We start from the raw sequence: 12535 nt of genomic DNA, 5'->3' as shown, positions 1-12535 counted from the left end.
ACTCCCTCTGCACTTCTTTTAATAAATCCACTGATATTTAGTTTGTTACTACAGAAATTACTACAAAATGATCAGAAGTGACCAATTTTTCTCTAGTGGATATTTCTCTGGTGATTTTAACATATTTAACATATTGTTTCATTTTCTCCTTACAATCTAGGAGTGATTGAGCGCTGGGAGCTCCTGCAGGCTCAGGACCTCAGCAAAGAGATACGCACAAAACAGAATCAGCAGCAGTGGCAGCAGCTGAACTCTGACCTGAACAATATTTGGACCTGGCTGGGAGAGACGGAGGAGGAGCTGGAGCAGCAGCGGAGGCTGGACCTCAGCACGGACATCCAGACGATCGAGCAGCGCATTAAAAAGCTCAAGGTAATAAAGTTTGTTTTTATATTTCCCTTATTTAAGGATCATGTCTTTCCTTTTTTTTTTGTTCATTACCTCCGCCAAGGAGGTTATGTTTTTAGGAGAGTTTGTCTGTTTGTCTGTGAACAACATAACTGAAAAAATTAACAAACAGATTTTTTTAAAGGATTCTTTATCTTTATTCTTATTGTGAGATAGGGCTGTTTTCACCATATGTGTATATAACTCCATGATAAATGATCAGATTGCTTTGCAAAACAATACAAGACAAGGTCACCATCATTTCTGACAGATGTAAAAGTACGATCCAGATCCTGGTAATATTCTGGATACTAAGATCTGGAATAAGAAATATGTACTGGTTCATCATAATTTCCAACACTGTCAGGTAACAAATTATCGTACAAACCTGCAACTAACACCAAATTGTAGCAGACAGTCTGCTGAAAGGGAGTATAACATTAAAGAAGGACAAAAGTGTTGGTGACAATCACAATATGCTTGGCGGAGGTCTGCACTCTCTGATTGCTTTTCTAGTTATTTTTATATCAATGTTATGGATGCATTTATGATGTAATGTGAATGTTTGTGTACAGGAGCTGCAGAAGGCGTATGACAAGCGCAAGGCTATCGTGCTGTCCATCAACCTGTGCAGCGCTGAGTTTGTGCAGTCGGACTCGGAGGAGTCTCGAGAGCTTCAAGCCAAACTGAAAGACATGAACAATCACTGGGACAAACTGGGCAGCTCGCTGGAGGAGTGGAGGTCGTCGTTACAAGATGCTCTCATGCAGTGCCATGTAGGTCCTCGAACTATGACAAGTTCACTCTTTCTGAATGTTGATAAAAAAAAAACAAAAGCTGTAGCCATCTTTTTTTCTGCCTTACTTGTGGTTTACAGGACTTTCATGAGATGAGCCACGGTCTGCTGCTCTGGTTGGAAAACATCGACCGCAGGAGGAATGAGGTGGTTCCCATTGACCCCATCCAGGACAGCGACACTCTCCATGAGCATCATAAAACACTGACGGTACATTAGTTTAACCTCATGTTGCATACATAGGAAACATTTTGATATAGATTCTGTTTCTAAACAACAAGCAAATCTTTCGAAATCTAGCTAAAATTGTCTAATCTCAAATTAACGCTCCCTGCAGCAAATCCGCCAGGAGCTGCTGGACTCTCAGCTCAAAGTGGCCTCCCTCCAGGACATGTCCCTCCAGTTGCTGGTCAACGCTCAGGGCAGCGACTGTCTGGAAGCCAAGGAGAAAGTACATGTCATTGGAAACCGCCTCAAACTGCTGCTGAAAGAAGTGACGCGAGACCTCAGAGAGCTGGCCAAGATCCTGGACATCACGAGCAGTCAACAGGTAGATCTTCACTCGTACACACCTTTTCTATTTCCCTAAATACACACATCTGTTAAACAGAGCTCCAACAGGTAAACTGTGTGTAAATCTTTGCTTCAACAGGATCTGTCCTCTTGGTCGTCAGCTGATGAGTTGGACACATCAGGTTCCCTGAGTCCTGTTTCAGGGAGGAGCACACCGAGTCGTCGGCGATCGGTAACGCACACACCTGCCAGTACACGCTGCTTTGAGAGAAACCACGTGATAAGTTATCCCTCTGAGACAGGAGATCTAATAACCTGTGCCCCAAATGCCCCGTTAAAGGCCATGTTCACCTCTGCCATCCTAAGATCTCTCCTCACACCTCTCCACACATCCACCCCCTGCTTTACACACCCCTCCCTCTGACTTCTACACTTTTTCCTCCTCCTTTTTGACTCTTCTGCATGTGATCTGTTCCCAGAGAAAAACCCAGCCAGAGAACTCAGGAATCCTTCCTCTTCTAACTCCCTTAACTTCCTCCTCCTCCTCCTCCTTTTCTTTGGATGACTCTTTCAGCTCTCACCTGTTTGTCACTTTTCTCTTCCAGTATTTTTACACTTAACTTCTGTCCTTTAAATCTTTTCTTCACCTTAGACTCCCCTCTAATTTACTCTCACTCCAGTTTGAACCCTTCAGTTTTAATCTCAGGAATACTGGCTAACAAAAAACCACTTAATTAGGAAAAAGACTGTGGGTTATGATGTCAAAAGCATGCACTCATGTTTGTTTTAAAGGCTGAAACAATTAGAAAGCAGTATTTTGAATCAGTATTGATTCGTTGATGAAACTATCAGTCCAAATAAGCATGCTGCTGCTTCTATTCTGTGTATGTTATCAAATGTCACTGTTATGTTAAAGGAAGTCATGCATCACACTGCGTAATCTGTAGCTTCCTATTTGCAGACTGTTTGTTGCATTCATGAGCCAGAGCACTTCAAAGTAGTCTTTGAAAAGCCAGATTCCACAGATATCACACTTTACAAAATCTCTCACCTTCACATATGATTTTTGTGGCTGCTCTTCTCTCATTTTGGGATTTTCTTTTCATCGGTAGCTTTGTCTTGATTTGCCTGGACTGAAACATACTTTCTTTCTTTTACCCTCCCCCCCTCCTGTTCATTGCAAACAGAAACGGGGCAAATGTAGTCTGTCACAGCCTGGACCCTCTGTGAGCAGTCCACTCCACAGGTACCTTTCTGTTGGTTTCTAGCACACCCAGAAGATAATGGAACTCATCATCCCATGATGCACTTGGAGGCTTATTCCAACTTTCCAGTCCTCCCTGAGTTTAGACAGCTGTTAAAATTAAAGGGGAAAGATGCTTCCCCTTGTTTCTTGACCCTAGTTTCCAGATTAGCAGCTCATGATAGTGACTTCCATCATCTTCTGCACGTCTAGACGCTCTGTGTAGGCTAGGGGACGAGGTGAAATGCAGCCCACACCTCCTTGAAAAAGGAGTCACCCAAGGAATCATGCAAAGGCCTCTTCTCCGCCGCTGTCACCGGCTGCTTCGTGCCGCTAACCGGAGGTCACCCCTCGCATATAACACGAGCACTTTTCCACGTCTAACTCTCCCTTCGCTGTTACTGAGCAAATACCGAGCCAGTACGTGTCTGCAATGAACAATGCAAAGGCTGCAGTTTCTCTTTCTCTCTGGCTCCCTCTCTTTCTCACTTTTATGTGTGTTGACATTTCTTCTTCCTCTTCTGCTGCTATCTCACCAACTATCCTCCATCTACCCCCCTCAGTCTGTCATCTGTGAGTCTCAGGTCTCCATGTGTGAAGTGGTAAGGGGCACATTTGGTAACAACGCAGGAAAGAGTCAAACGTAGATCCCTGAAGTCATTTTAATTTAATACTTAGAATATTACAGAAACTCTGGTAGGTTAAGGTTAAAATCAAAACAACAACTCTCTTTCACTGACTGTGCTTCCAAACTTTGAGTTTAGGTGGATGGTTTGTAGTAATCAAACATTATTCTTTAAAAGCGTACTCATTCTGTCAACAACTTTCTAGTTTTATAACCTTTAACAGAATTAAGTTAACAATCTTTTTATAAATACCACCATTAAAAAACCTATTAAAGGCACTGTGGGGAGTTTTTAACCGACTGTAAAGTGGTGTCACTCTTTTGCTAATGTCTCTTGATGACTTGTGAGCGACACAGCTAAATAAGATCATTAGATTAGGTTGGTTATTACTTTACACTGAAATTAAGCGCCTGTGTTCGGGTCCAGTGTTTTGTGGAAAAAGAAAAAAAAAGCTGAATTAGTGGTTGACGCTCACCCTGAAGTCTCTGTGTTTGAGTGCTCTGCTTGTAAAGTTTTGAAGTGCACTAAAAAGAAAAAAATATCAGAAAGTGTAACGTTGTTGGAGCCTTATTCACCCTGAGAAGTCCAGTAAATTGTGATTTCCAGAAATATTTATACTCTTTACAAGCATTCGGGTGTCATTTTTAACTTTTAGTTTCTTAAAATGAAAAGTTTTCTGCACTTGTCAGGTGAGTGATGCTCATATGAAATGAAATGAGACATTTTTTACTCAAATATGACACAAAACCCTCCAAAATCTCAGTTTTGGCAATGTGAGGTGCGAGTCAGCAAGTTGGAGGAGTTTTGTTTCTTCTGATTGTTTTATTTTCATGTAGTGTTTACTTCTCGTGGCTGATACTGCTGGAACAGGATAAGCAAAAAAAAACAAAACATATCTTTTCAACTGAAGTATTGTTTTAGACAGATACTACACTACAAGTAGAGATGGGCTGATACACTTTTTTACATTCCAATCTGATCTATTAAAATTTACCATGCCAATATCAGATCCATAACGATACAGTAGGCAACATAGTAAAACATAAAATGAACAAAACATTCTCAATTTTAAGCCATTTATTAATAAGCGTTGCAACAACCTGAGTGCAATATTTAATGGCATGGTATGTAGGGATGCACCGATCCAACTTTTCTGGTTCCGATACCGATGCCTGGGCTTTGGGTATCAGTCCATGCTGATACTGATCCAATACCAGTGTTAAATAACGACGTGCATGCCCTACTGTGGGATAAGACTGGTAATGTTTTGGGTAAAAGGCAAAAAAAACGAATAGATGGAAAAACTTAAGTAAGTATTTATTTAAACCATAGAATATTCAAAAGTTTAGCACGATTTTGGTAAAAAAAAACTATGCTTCAGAATGTACAGAAATTCTATTCAAATGTAAACTTCTATACCCTGTAGACTGGTAATGCAGCAAAAAATGTGCATCAAAGGTAACATTTAAAATCAAATAGCCAAGAGCACCAGTGAAAAAATGCATGGAGCTGTTTCCCACCGATACCGATCCAGCTATGGGGGCTCCAATATACCGATACCCGTATTTTAAACCAGGCTGTAAATATGCTTTTTAATGCCGTAAAAGTCTGTTTTTATGGCTGGGTGTGTACGTGACCTCAGGTCTTTCTGCAGCCAGCCTCAAGCAGATTCTCAAGCATCTTTTAGCACTTCAGCATAGGCTTCATTTTTACTAACCTGATGATGCCCTTTGGCAAGAATGCTTAATATTTTGTGAACGGGGCTAAAAAGAAGATCTTTAGTCCATTCATTTGGAGTGTCTTAGCAAGAGCCACATCTGTAACAGTGGCACATGGTGCTCATGGGAAATGAAGTCCTGATTTCATCCCCTGCAAAAAATCCTCATGGTGCCTTTAACCTACCTCCTGAACTGTTCCTGGCAAAAGCAGCTTGGCTAAACTAAAAACTCAAAGAAACTGTCTCTAATCGCTCTGCTCCTTTCGCCTCGGCATGCTTTGCATTTTCTCAGGGACGCGACTTTTCAAAGAGTCCTTTTTAAAAACTTCACCTGATTACTCAGCTTATTCTTGCAGCATGCCTTTTGTCTCTGATCCTAACGTCCTTCGCGAAGGAATGCAAACTCACAGTTGAAATGTACTCGTTTGATGTAGGACTGTACAGTTTGTTTTGTGACTGTCTTTGTAACTGTGTTTATCCACCCCAGTCAAAGTCAGCATGTAGATCACAATGTGAGACATTGTCCTGACATTGCTTTGAAACATAGAAGCAATGTCTCCAAACAGCATGGTGCTCACGTCAAGCACTGTCATGCAGTTCTTCTGTCTCTGAACTGAGGTCTTATTTGGATTGAAAATTAGTGGACAACACCTAAACACTGATGTTTTCTAAGATTAGAATATTAAATTAGAGAGCAGTTTTAGTGGAGTTTGCTGATTGAATCAGGCTAATTTAATTGTTGGTTATTTTTAGCAGTTTATTTGTGTAAACAGCAAACAAACATCTGAGGTCGTGATGATAAAAAGGTTTAACAGACCTGAAGTCAGGGATTCAAAAACAGATCAGAGCAGAAACTTTAACGCTCCATGAAACCGATGAGACTAAAGGTCAGTGTGTGCTGCGTTGTGAATGTGCGCATGTGTGTGAGCAGGTCTCTCGACGCTGGATCCGCTTCCTCCCCTTCTGACCCGGAGACCACCCCGGCCGGTGGGTCCTCCTCTCTCCTGTGGCGCGTCCTCTGGTTCGCGCTGCCTCTCCAGTTCTTCCTGCTCCTCGTGGTGGTCTTTGCCTTCCTGCTGCCGCTCGCTGAGGAGGACTACTGCGCTCAGTCCAACAACTTCGCTAACTCCTTGCACCCAATGCTGAGCTACACTAACGGACCACCTCCAGTGTAGGCCTGACGGAGCATTTCATTTCAGTATTCCTGCACCAGAATGACTTGAATTGGAATCACGTTGAGATCCTTAAACAGCCAATCATGCTGGGAACAAGAATCGATCATGGTCATGCATTTGTACAGCAGAAAAACAGCAGCCATCTGCAGACAATATCTACGTGTGTAGCACATAGGATCAAGCATCTCACTCTGTAACTCTGTGTTCTGCTGTGTCCAATAAGGAGCATCTTTGGTGAAACTGAAGAGACTGAGTTTGCCCACAGTGGACGTTTCTGGATGAACAAACTAAAGATGAAATCAGACGTGCGTGTATTTCTCTGAAGAGATCTGTCAGTGACTAGCACCAAAGTTAAATGCTGGAATTTAGCCTGTGAATTTGCTTGTAACCAATTTATAAAAAGAGGAAAAAAAGGAACAAAAATAACATTTAAAATATCTCACATTGCAATATTTTTTTACCTGTACTTTGGCATGCATTTCTCATTGTTTTTATTTACTGACACCCTTCATTGAGTCTGTGGTAAACAAACCATTTTAACTTGAATTACATTGATTGTGTCAGATTAATTTAAGCCAAGTCGTGCGTTTTAATATCAAAGCTACACACAGGTCAAGAGATTAACCTTTAACTTTCTTCATCCTTGCTCTTTCTACATTTTGCTGTTTTATTTTTTAAACAAAATATAAAATAAGACTTTATGACCAAGAATAAGAATATATAAAGAACTACTGTATATTTTGTATGACTGTCAGTATCAAATGTATAACAGTAAGAGATTATTAAACGTGTATATATGATCATGAGAAATATATGTATATGCGCCCGTGGAAAACAATGAATGCCAAATCCTCATTTTGATATTTGTCTTTTTATTTCATATTTCATGTGAGTTTATATTTCTTACACTTGTTCTCAGCTTTGATTGATGTGTTGTGATTTCACATGCTGTTTTATAGAGTTTTTACATTTTGGCACAGCTCAGATTTAAGCTTCCTGAAGGGGGACAGCATCACCTGGGAAAGCCAACCCAGAGGCAGGGAACTCCAAAGAGGAGCCGTCCTGGAGGTCCTGACTTTGACCCAGATGAGACCATTGGTGAGTGGGACAGAGCCAAGGCATGCTGACACAGTGATGATGGTGATGGTGATGATGAGAGTGAAGAAGGCTCTCCAGTAGTTTGATGATTTCATAATTTAGATGGGCGAAGTCTGTGTCATCCACACCCAGCATTTTGGAAACAACCATTCGGAAATCAGCCAGCTGAACACACACATGCACACACACACACACACACACACACACACACACACAAAAACAAGGTATTAGTGAGATCCATCATTTCAGCCGCTTGTAGCTGTTAGATTAACTTATTCATAGTCTTTTTAATACACTGATTAATGACTGAACTACAGAAGATGAAACTAGGAAAGAAGTCAGTAACCTGGAGGTTATTTGATTACCTCCTCCAAGGAGGTTATGTTTTTGGGAGAGTTTGTCTGTGAACAACATAACTCAAAAAGTAAAAAAACAGATCTTGATGAAAATTTCAGGAAATGTTCAAAATGGGATAAGAAAAAAGTGATTACATTTTGGAGGTGATCCGGATCACCGTCTGGATCCAGGATTTTATTAAAGGATTCTTTATCATTGTGAGATAGGGCCGTTTTCACCATATGTGTATATAACTCCACCAAAAATGGTCTGATTGGTTTGCAAAACAATACAAGACAAGGTCACTATAATTTCTGGTAGATGTAAAAGTATGATCCAGATCCTGGATATGTACTGGGTCATCATCATTTTCAACACTGTCAGGTAACAAATTATGGTAGGAACCTGCAACTGACACCAAAATGTAGCAGACAGTCTGCTGAAAGGAAGTATAACATTAAAGTAGGACTTAAGTGTTGGTGACAACCACAATATGCTTGTTGGAGCTCTGCACTCTCAGAGTGCTTTTCTTGTTATCTTGGAAGCCGGGCCTGTTTCCTACTCTCTCTGTATTCTGCTCTATTCACTGTCCTGTCCTCTCTGAAAAAAGGCATGATTGCCCCAAAAGTAACTGAAATGAAAGGGAACCTTAGGCAGCAGATTTATAGATCTCATCAGATACTTTTAGAGACACTTTTTCATTTCTTTTTTTATTTTTTTTTATCAGTTATTTTAGCGGGAAGGGCCCACTGACACCAAGGTCTCTTTCAAGGAGCACCCTGAGCAAAACAATTTAAAAAACATCTGTAAATAGTTACAGATATGATAGCAAAACAATCCAAGGTTACTTTTTTATAGCTTCTTCAACCTAACCCTAACATGTTTGTTTTTGTAAAAAATATTTTTATTCTTGGAAATCTGCCCTGGGGACAGAAAAACTCCTTAATTGAAGACTCACCCATAAATTAAATGTATAAGTCAGTATGGGGGTGGATATACTTGCACCCTTGAGAGAAACTTGGTGTTATACAGAGACTGAAAGACTGAAAATTCCCAGGGGTCAAACCTTTAAATCGTATGATGATGATTGAGTCTAAACATCTTTTTGAGAAGTTTTTCTGCATTTATTCAGAGAGGACAGGAAAGTGAACAAAGCAGGAAACAGGTTGGATTTGTACCCAGGCCACTCATCATGGGGTGTGCACCCAAATTGCTGAGTCATACTGCCACCACAGTACTCCTACTTCAGCCACTTTAATCATCAAAGCTTAGTTTTACCTCATTCATCCCAAACTTTTATATCATTATCTTTAATTCAAGAGATGTCTTCCTACTTCTTGGATGTTTCTTGTGTCTTTTATCTTTTTTTTTTTTTATTTTTTTTGCTTTATTACTTAAAGAAAAAGTGGAATCTATAGTTTGCAGAGTTAGGTTCGAGTTTTTGCTTTAGAAAGTATCCTTATCCAGATCAAAACAAGATTTCCTGGAACCGTGATCTAAATTGAAATTGTTGTCGGCTATAAAGCTAAACCTATGAGAGAAAAGACAGAGAAGCATGTGAGGATGATTAGTCTCATTGGTTCATCCCTATGTACTTATTTACAGCAGAGTAATGTTATCTATGATTTACCAGAAGATTAGACAGGGTAAGATGACTTAAGTTCAACCTAGAGGGTGGAAAATAACATTTCTCAATCCTCTCCTCTCACAGATGATTGATGTCACAGTTTGCTGACAGTTTTAAGTGTACATGAACTTCACTTCTGCAAGGTGTAGTATGTATGTTTCAATATGGGGGTTTGTTTGCTCTGTGGATTGTTTACATCAGCTGTGACATGATTTAAAATCATGTTCACAGCTCATTATGTTCAGATTAACTTTTGCCCTCACCTCTCGTTCCTGCTCAGACAGCTGAGTCAGACTCTGTCTCAGGGTGTTGAGTTGTTCCTGGTCCTCTCTGATCTTCCTCTCTTGGCTCTGGAGATCCAACGTCACCGAGTTCATCCTCTTCACCGCCTTAGCCTTCCCCTCCACCAGCTGATCCAGCCTCTTTTTCTGCTCCTGCATGCTCTGACTCTGCTCCAGCACTTTCAGCTTGGCACGTTGGACAGAGGTGTTCAGTGAAGAGGTTGTTATTTGGTGGGTTTATCACTTATTCTTATTGCTCTCATTTGAGCTTAATAGGTGCAAAATTATAAAACATTATCCCCTCCTCTCAGCTACGCTCACACAGATAGTTACACTGAAATGTGACAGATTATGAGGAGAAAACACCTCTGGATTGGACAGGAGTCCTGACCCCTCTCCCCTCTACCTTGAGCTCATTGGTGTGGGACAGCTGGGCCTTGAGCTCAGTGTTGGACTGCTTGTACACCTTCAGCTCACTCTGGAGACGTTCCAGTTTTTTCTGCAGCTTCCTGACTTCGAGATGAGCGTCGTCTCGCTCCACAGCCAGTGCCGACCTGCTCCTCTTCTCCTCTTCCAGCTCAGACAGCTTCTTCCTCAGGAGCTGGATGTGAAGGCTTTTGCTCTCCAGTTGGTCTTTATGTGACTTTAACTGAAGAGAACAAGAATCTTCATGCTGTTTTTCACAAAAGACAACATTTTTATTACCTCTAGCTGATGCCCCTTGTGTTGGTTACCTTTCTCTGCAGATTGTAGGTCAGACTTTTGTTCTCCACCAAAGCAGTCGTCTCCTGTTTAACAAGCTGCTCTGCACGTGACAGGATGAGTTTAAGCCTCATGTCAAACCCCAGATCCACTGCAATACTGTCCACATTCATCATCTCTGACAGCTGATCCAAAAACTCCTCATACTGCCCAAAATAAATCACAAAAACAAGGATGAAATTCTCCCCTTAATAAGCCTTTACCTCATTCTCTATTTATCAGTAACTCTAAAAAAGTTCCTCACGTGCAGCTTGCTCTGCCTCAGCCCGTCACGATGCACATCTGCAGTCATCAGCTCTGCCTCCAGAGCTTGCAGTCGCTCCCTCAAGTCCTGGACCTGCGTCTCAGCGAGCTGAGCTCTCTGTAGCGCATCCTGCTGGAGCTCTGTTTGCTCGCCGAGCTCCTCTGAGACACGACACAGCTGGGCCTCCATTTCTGAGAATGACTGCCATCACAAAGATGTTTTTTTTAGACATGAACATCAAGATGTTGAAAAACTATCAGTCATGGAGTTTTTGACCCCTCACCTTGTTGCAGAGATGGTCCAGTTTTTGTAAGACATCCTCCTCTGTGGGCATTATGACACCTTTACACTTCCTCTGCAGCATTCCTGCCACCTTTTCCACAAATGTCTGTCGTTTCTCCTCAGCTTTCTGAGTCTCCCTTTGGCTCATCTGGAGCTTTTGCTCAAGCTCCTCCACCTGTTTCTCCAAACAACGAGACTCTCTCCTGGCTGCCTCTATGACCCGTCTGCTGGCCTCCACCCTCTCCATGAGGGTGCCCTTCTCCATCTCCACACTCCTTCTTCCTTCTGCAAGACCGTCCATCTCCTGAGTGAAAAAAAAAATTTAACTTAATATACTTACTGTGTTCTTAAAGCTGGAGGCTGAAACAAATATACAACTTCCTGAAATTATGAAAATATGCTGCTAATTTTGATGTCAATTCACTTTGCTTTATGTTGTATCATTAACAGTCTGAAAAGCTGTGAACATACCAGTTTAAGGTGATCAAGAGCTGCTGCACTGCTGATTGTCTTCCTCCTCTCTCGGTCCAGCTCTGCCACCAGCCTCAGCACCGTCTCTCTGCTGGCTTTACACTCCACCTCACAGGACTTAACACTTTCCTCCAGGACAGCAATCTTCATCTTCAGCCTCTCCTTCTCATTGGACTGATCCACCTAAGAACAAAAGTCTCCAGTAGTTATGGTAGGATTCATTTTAAAACAAGTTAAATCAGAAAATATCTATTTCAACTGCAGAAAGGAGGCTTAATAAAATGCAAGTATTCAAGTTAAAGCCAAACAGATTAAATTCCATAGAAAATGAGGTCAGAAAAAAATTCAGATATCTTAACAAACCTCATTGGAGTTTTCCATAACTTCTATACTCAAAAGTTTTGCAGGGGAAGGGGGTATTCAGAGGAGACTTGGTTCTGTTTAATGAAGTCTCCTGGCAACACCAAACAAAGGCCAAAGGAGGCTTCACCACAGGGGGCGCTGCAGCCAACGAAAAATCCAAACACCTGAAAACAAAGTTTTTGATGTGTTTAACCATGGTTTTAGACAGGATGATTTCAGTACTTTAACAAAGAAAAATAGCATAAATGAGATTTAAGTTCGCAAGGAAGAGCCAAAAGAAAATGCAGTGAAGGTCAACTGAGGGCTATGGGTAAATTTTGCCCTGGATACAGACTTTTAGGTTCTTCTACTGTGCCCCCTTCCCTTTATTATTTTTTAATCAATTAATTATTTTTCGTAAAACACTTAAGTGCAAATGTGCAAAATAAACCATGGGTATTTTTTTCACATTTCAGTAATACATATTCAAAGAAGAGTATTTTACAGAAATTAATCAGTGGTGAGGATACAGGAACAATACAACAACAGAGAAGTTAAATTATAGGTAAACTAACTAACTAAATAAATAAAATATAAAATAAATGAATGTACAAATAAATTAAAAATAAGCTAGG

General features: G+C 40.9%; 2 protein-coding genes across 12 annotated transcripts in view; one reads left to right on the top strand and one right to left on the bottom strand.

The window, feature by feature from the left end:
* Positions 1–7299, top strand: part of syne1b (spectrin repeat containing, nuclear envelope 1b) — a 97125-nt gene extending 89826 nt beyond the window's left edge. For 9 of the 11 annotated variants that reach the window (XM_074691663.1, XM_074691673.1, XM_074691664.1 and 6 more), the window contains 7 exons: positions 161–372; positions 963–1163; positions 1265–1393; positions 1521–1733; positions 1836–1928; positions 2884–2942; positions 6214–7299. In XM_074691663.1, the coding sequence (XP_074547764.1) occupies positions 161–372; positions 963–1163; positions 1265–1393; positions 1521–1733; positions 1836–1928; positions 2884–2942; positions 6214–6457 (1151 nt within the window). In that variant the 3' untranslated portion in view covers positions 6458–7299. The remainder of the gene's footprint in view (positions 1–160; positions 373–962; positions 1164–1264; positions 1394–1520; positions 1734–1835; positions 1929–2883; positions 2943–6213) is intronic. The other 2 variants (XM_074691672.1, XM_074691671.1) reach the window with 1 other exon arrangement.
* Positions 7300–7331: 32 nt separating this feature from the next.
* On the bottom strand, positions 7332–12059 carry ccdc170 (coiled-coil domain containing 170). Its single transcript, XM_074691661.1, has 8 exons — positions 11922–12059; positions 11559–11741; positions 11089–11391; positions 10806–11006; positions 10534–10707; positions 10206–10448; positions 9782–9985; positions 7332–7720 (listed from the first exon to the last, which is right to left on the bottom strand). Exons 1-8 carry the CDS (start codon positions 11937–11939, stop codon positions 7445–7447), a joined length of 1602 nt encoding a protein of 533 aa, XP_074547762.1. The 5' UTR covers positions 11940–12059; the 3' UTR covers positions 7332–7444.
* Positions 12060–12535: the final 476 nt, after the last annotated feature.

Source organism: Halichoeres trimaculatus, unplaced genomic scaffold (assembly GCF_033239565.1).
Source record: "Halichoeres trimaculatus isolate MK-OKI-2021-1 unplaced genomic scaffold, fHalTri1.1 fHalTri1_scaffold_17, whole genome shotgun sequence".
NCBI classification, from domain to species: Eukaryota; Metazoa; Chordata; class Actinopteri; order Labriformes; family Labridae; genus Halichoeres; species Halichoeres trimaculatus.
This window is presented reverse-complemented; position numbering and strand designations above follow the sequence as displayed.

Excerpts from the sequence above, each read along its gene's own strand:
- ccdc170 (XM_074691661.1), bottom strand. Across the intron at positions 11,007-11,088 it reads TGGACCATCTCTGCAACAAG|TCATTCTCAGAAATGGAGGC; the intron begins GTGAGGGGTCAA and ends TTGTGATGGCAG. Across the intron at positions 9,986-10,205 it reads CCCACACCAATGAGCTCAAG|CTGAAAGTGCTGGAGCAGAG; the intron begins GTAGAGGGGAGA and ends CAACGTGCCAAG.